General features: G+C 43.5%; 1 protein-coding gene across 1 annotated transcript; it reads left to right on the top strand.

The window, feature by feature from the left end:
• Window positions 1-3,805: 3,805 nt before the first annotated feature.
• Window positions 3,806-5,006, top strand: LOC136581703 (prokineticin receptor 1-like). Its single transcript, XM_066582327.1, has 2 exons — window positions 3,806-4,197; window positions 4,340-5,006. The coding sequence occupies exons 1-2, from the start codon at window positions 3,806-3,808 to the stop codon at window positions 5,004-5,006; spliced, it is 1,059 nt and encodes a 352-aa protein (XP_066438424.1).
• Window positions 5,007-6,000: the final 994 nt, after the last annotated feature.

Here is a 6,000-nt window from a genome sequence, read left to right as displayed (position 1 = left end):
TTGTTTGATGAGCCAGTCTATCTGGTTTGTATTTGGCACATACAGGTTAGCTATTGTTAGGTTAACGTTATTTAACTTCCCTCTCAGAAAGAGGACTCTGCCCTCTTCGTCTGAGTATTTTGACGATAAGACGAAGTTGGTTGTTTTGTGAAACAATGTCGATACCCCTTTCGAGGCTGAGTGTGGGTGAGAGCTGTGGAAGGCCTGCGCGAACGCCCTACCAGGGAGAGAAAAGCATTTGTCTCCCCTGTAGTGCGTCTCTTGCATGAGAAGTATTTTTGTTTTGTATTTTTTGAGTAGCTGTGAGATCCCGTACCTCTTCCTCGGCGTGTTGAGGCCTCTCACGTTAAACGAGGTGCATCTTAACGTTTCCTCCGTCATCCTATCTCAGATGGGCGAAAGCTGCTAGGCGGGTATACTCCGGTGTCTCTGAGTTGTCGAGGGGGGGCTGTGGAAAAAGAGAAAAGAGAACAGAAGCAAAGGTCAAGTATCTATCTGTATACTGTTCGAGTTTAGAGCTGTCTTCTCGGCAATCTCTCACGGTTCTTCTGTTGCTTCTGGTGATTACCGGAATCTGCTGCGTCAGGCTTCGTGTGCGGTAGTTGGTTTTCTGCGTTCTGTGGAGAATAAAGCGGGTTGGGGTCCGACTGGGCCCTGCCTGTCAACACACAGTTATGGGGTTTGTGGGGGTGGAGGGGGGGGGGGGGAAAGAATTGTAACAGAAGGGTCACAAACTAGACAAGTAACAAATATATAGAAATTTCACACTATCTGTGTGAGGAGATACAAACGATTTCTATGTCTGTATCTTTGAGACGTTGAAAGATTAAACTGTTAATTAGCAATAACTTCGTGGACTGTTCCTTCAAGCCTGATCTGGGTGAGACGATCAAGCACACCTGTTTTCAGGTGAATCCTGGGGAGTTGTTTTCTGTGGTAAAGTCCAAAGGATAACTGAAAAAGAACAAGTGGGAGGGGGGGACCTTTCGGTGGATCGTCCCCTGTTAGTATGGGTGGGAATAAACAAATGAACTAGCAGTCTTTGAGGACAAGCGAAGAGTTCAAGAATCTTTTTTCACCCCCCTCATGTCTCTTCCACTTTTAACCGAGGGCGTTCACTCATGCGCCCCTGTAAATTTCAGGTCTCTTCCCCCATGCTTTCCTCTCTGAGGCCCTTTCTTTGTTTGTTTCTGGGCGGTTTTGCGTGGTGCGCCACTCTCCATTCTTCTGGAACTGGGAGGCTAGGCAGCGCCGGGAGCTCGGGTAAAGGAAGCCAATTCGGGATCTCCATGGGCTCTATTTCTAGAGCCTGCCATGCGTTGCGAAGTTCTTCGGGCGAGCGAATATTCAACCTCTTGCCTTTGTATGTCACCCCCAGGCCAAAGGGGAAGAGCCATGCATATCGGATATTTCTCGATTTCAGTACCTCTAGCAGCGGTTTCAGTATCCTGCGCTTTGCTAGTGTGGAGGGGGCTAAGTCTTGGAAGATTTGTATCGCTACGCCTCCATATTGCAAGTCTCTCTGGCCTCTGGCGGCATCCAAGATGGCCACCGCGTCAGGAAAGGCTAGTAGTTTGCATATAATATCCCTTGGCGGTTCTTCATTTGTGGGCTGTGGGCGCAGGGCTCTGTGGGCTCTTTCTATGGACATTGTCGATGCTCTCTCTTGTCCCACTAGTGTGATAAAAATTTCCCTCACTACTTTGAGGAGTGCTTCACTTGCCCATGACTCGGGGACCCCTTTAATCCGGACATTGCTGCGCCTACTTCTATTTTCCAAATCTTCCTGCTGCAGCATTGTTCTATTTAAGTAGGTATGCTGGGCTTTCAGGGTCTGCGCTATCTCTGTGGAGTGTATTGTGATAGCGGAGGTTGTGTTTTCTAGGTCCTCCACCCTCCTCCCCGTGTGCCTCACCTCCTCCTTTATGGCAGTCAGCTCTGCTAGCACCGGGCTCATCGCTTTGTTCAGGAGGCTCCTCATAAACCCTCTTGAAACGCCTTCTTCTTCATCTCCCTCCGACGAGGATTCTCCCTCCCGCTCTCTCTGAGGTGCTGCTGCGGCCGCCGGCGCCATCTTGCCTGGAGCGCGAGGTGAGCGCGGGGTCCGTTCTCTGATGAACCTCTGCAGATCTGTTTGCCCTTTAGCCGGGCGCGGGGTCCCCATGTGTTCTCCGGTTCTTTCTCTGCTCGTTTTCACCATTTTGCTATATATTAGCCGCTGTGGTGTGCTTGCTGGGTCGTCTCAGTGATGGAGCTGTCTCACCAAGCTGCCATCACTCTCCGCGGTCAGGCCACGCCCTCCCCTTCAGCAAAATAGTGGATGTAAGCGCAGAAGCTAGGGAGGGCCCTAGAAATGTAAAATCTCCTTGCTCCTGGCTACTAAAGGTAGCCAAGAGCCTGGATCAGTGATTGAAGGCCAATGGGTAATGGCGATCACGTAAAAGTTAAAAGAAGTCAAAGTTTAATACTACTTTCTGTGCATACGAAAAGATTAAGGCCACAATGGATATGTTTCTGAACACGGGACAAACAGTGGTATCCATTTTGGGGTAAATGTCTTAATTCATATGTGTGCTGTACAAAAAAAAACTATTTTAAAAACTACACAATTGCCAAAAAATGGAAATCGTAATTTTTTCCTTCTGCTTTGCTTAGATTCATTCAAGAACGGTGGGGTCAAAATATGCAGTAGACCCCTAGATTATTTTGGTAAGGGGACTAGTTTTCAAAATGGGGTTATTTGTGGCTGTTCTCTGTAGTTTTGGCCACTCAAGGGCTCTACCAGTGTGCTATGGGGCCTAAAACACTTTCAAGCAAAATGGCTGTTCTGAAAGCCACCGGCTGCTCCTTTCGTTTTGGGTCCTGTTGTGCATACAAACAGAAGGTTAGGGCCACAACGCATATATTTCTGAACACAGAACAAATAGAGATATCCGTTTTGGGGTGCAAATCCTCATTTTCATGTGCACTACAGAAAAAAATCCCGTCTTTAAAATGATATATTTGTAAAAAATATGAAATTTTATTTTTTTCTCTTCCAAATTGCATTATCTCCTAAAAAGAAACTATAGCGTAAAAATACTTATGACCCCCCTCAGTGAATATATTAAGATGTATATTTTTTAAATGGTAGGGGTATCTATCATTCTGACATCTATGAGCCTTTGCAATCTTGGCTTGGTGTAGGAAAACAAAATGTTCCTCAAAATCCTAACAATGTTAATTGGTACATCTCTTAAATTATTTTTAAAAAACTAAAGTTTCCCAATGTGCTTCCAAGTAAACAGATGGACATATATATCTTATCAAAAATGTGTACAGTATGTTTGCACATATTTGACATCACAGTTGAAAATGTGAAAAAGTGACAGTTTTTTCAAAGTTTTCCTAATTTTGGCGCTTTTATTAAATATCCACAAATTCTGTCTATTTTTACCACCTAAATGAAGTACAATATGTGGAGAAAAAACAATGTCAGAATTACTTGGATATGCAAAACCTTTACGGAGTTATTCTATGTTAAAGTGACACATGTCAGATTTCCAAAATGTGGCCTGGTCATTAAGGGGCAAACAGGCTTGGTCACTAAGAGGTTAATGTTATTAGCTTACAGAAAATTAGTTTTGTAAGTGGATTGGGCTTTAAACAGGCACAGACTAACAATAGGCACTTCTTGTTTTTTACAATTCAACTTCTAACGTACTAAAAGTTTTTAGTTGCAAAAATTAAGTTGTACATTGACTCCCACAGGCAGAAATTTGAAAAAGGACAAGCAGAACAAACCAACATCTGAAGTTCCATATCAATGGCAGACTCGCGGAATCAAAGTCTAGAGAACATTTATTTCTGGTTTGAAGAAGATCCTAAACCAAGTGAAAACATCCCTTTTATGGTCAGATTGTTCATTGGAGTGACTCTTGTTTGTGTCATATTAATCTGTGGAGGAGGAAACCTGTTTTTCATCTTGAACTTGGTGATGTACAAGAACATGCAAAATGTGACTAATATTCTGATTGCCAATTTAGCAGTATCTGACCTTCTAGTAGCTGTAATCTGCTGCCCTTTCGAGATAGACTATTATGTTGTCCGTGAACAGTCATGGGCCTTTGGTCATATAATCTGCTCTTCGGTCATCTATTTGAGGATGCTTTCTCTCTATGTCTCAACTAATGCACTTCTCGCCATTGCTATAGACAGGTGAGCCACGTGGTTACATAATGTATATTAGCTTCTCACCAAAGAAGCAAATAGTTCCACAACACCTGTAAAGCGGGATGTAATTTTGTGTAATGTTTTCTGCAAATTCCTATAATTGCTAAAATTGTTTCTTTTTTTGTAGATACCTTGTAATTGTGCACCCATTGAAGCCACGTATGAAGTTGCAGACAGCCTGTGGAGTTTTATTTCTTATTTGGTCATCTGCTACTGTGATTGCCGCTCCCACAGCTTATTTTGCTACAGAAGCTGTGTTTGATAGTTCTGGAGGGAAGGTTTTCTGTGGGCAGATTTGGCCTGCTGATAGAGCTCTGTACTATAAGTCTTACTCTTTTTTTCTGTTGGCTGTGGAATTTGTAATTCCTGTTTTCATTATGAGCATGTGCTATATCCGCATTAGTCATGAGCTTTGGTTCAAGAGCTTACCAGGTGAACAGACACAACAGCTCCGGGGCCAACTACAAGCTAGGAAAAAAAGTGTCCTGCTGTTGATTGCGGTGCTTTTGGCTTATGTTCTGTGCTGGTCACCATTTTATAGTTATGCCATTGTAAGAGATTTTTTCCCCGGTCTGCTGTTACGAGAGAGGTATGCTATTGCTCTTTACTATATTGTAGAGTGTATAGCTATTAGTAATAGTATCATCAACACTTTGTGTTTTGTGACTGGAAAAAATCAAATAAAATGTTGCTTTAAAATACTGGTTAACGCATGGAAGAAGAGAACTTTATCAACAAAAAGACACACTATGTTCAAAGACTGTAAATCAGCAGTGCACCCATGTGCTTTGTAGTGAATATTATATTACATGCCCTTTAGATATTACTGAAATACAATGGTGCATTTGTTATACTACTTTCTCTCACATCACAACATTGGATATTGGAGTTGCATACAGGTAAACTCAAAAGTTACATGATTAGTATTAGTATATGGACATAAATGACTGAGACCCCAAATAATTTTATTTTGTAAGGTCCTACTTAAAGGGCCACTCCTCAACTGATTGTTTTTCACACTATGTATATTGCAGTCACTTCCATGTAGTGCAGCCCCCTATCTGATGCTTATAAGATACCACCTTTCACTATTCTATGCTATCAATCCCATGATGAATCAGCACCTTTCATGAGCAGCTACAGCCTGTACCATCTCTACCTGCTGAGAGGACACTGACATTACTTTCTGTATTCTATATTAAATAAACTACAGAACTATAAATATACAGTCAAGAGGCTGAAATATAATCTCCTTCATTACAGCTAGGTGACAGGAGCCTCTAATTATCAGCAGTAATGTGATAGGGCTTTTGAGTCTCTCTTTAACCCCTTCCCGCTCCAGTGCGTAAGTTTACATTCTGGCAGCAGAGTACTTCTTGCAACAGGGCGTAAACTTATGTCCTGGGGATAGCACGAGATCACTTATGATCTCGCGCTATCCTGCAGCTGGAGGCAGCTGTCAGTCATAGCTGGCCTCCCGCTGCAACAGTGGGGGTGCATCGGAGATGCGCCCCCCGCTGTTAACCTCTTCCCTGCCGCGATCTATGTAGGTCGCGGCATGGGAGGTGTTCACAGAGGGAACGCGCTCCTCTGTGATGTCACTGGGCTCTCGCGATATAATCACAGAGAGCCCAACTGGTTACCATGGCAACAGGACGCCAGACACTGGCGTCCTGTATTGCTATAGCCTGTGATTGTTGTATAAGCGATAAGGCATGGCAGGGGCCTTATCACAGCGATCATCAGTGCTGTGCTGAAAGTGCCCCAGAGGGACACAAACTGTTAAAA

This window comes from Eleutherodactylus coqui, chromosome 11, assembly GCF_035609145.1.
Source record: "Eleutherodactylus coqui strain aEleCoq1 chromosome 11, aEleCoq1.hap1, whole genome shotgun sequence".
NCBI lineage: Eukaryota > Metazoa > Chordata > Amphibia > Anura > Eleutherodactylidae > Eleutherodactylus > Eleutherodactylus coqui.
The sequence above is the reverse complement of the archived record's forward strand: the minus strand, read 5'-3'. Positions and strand labels throughout refer to the sequence as shown.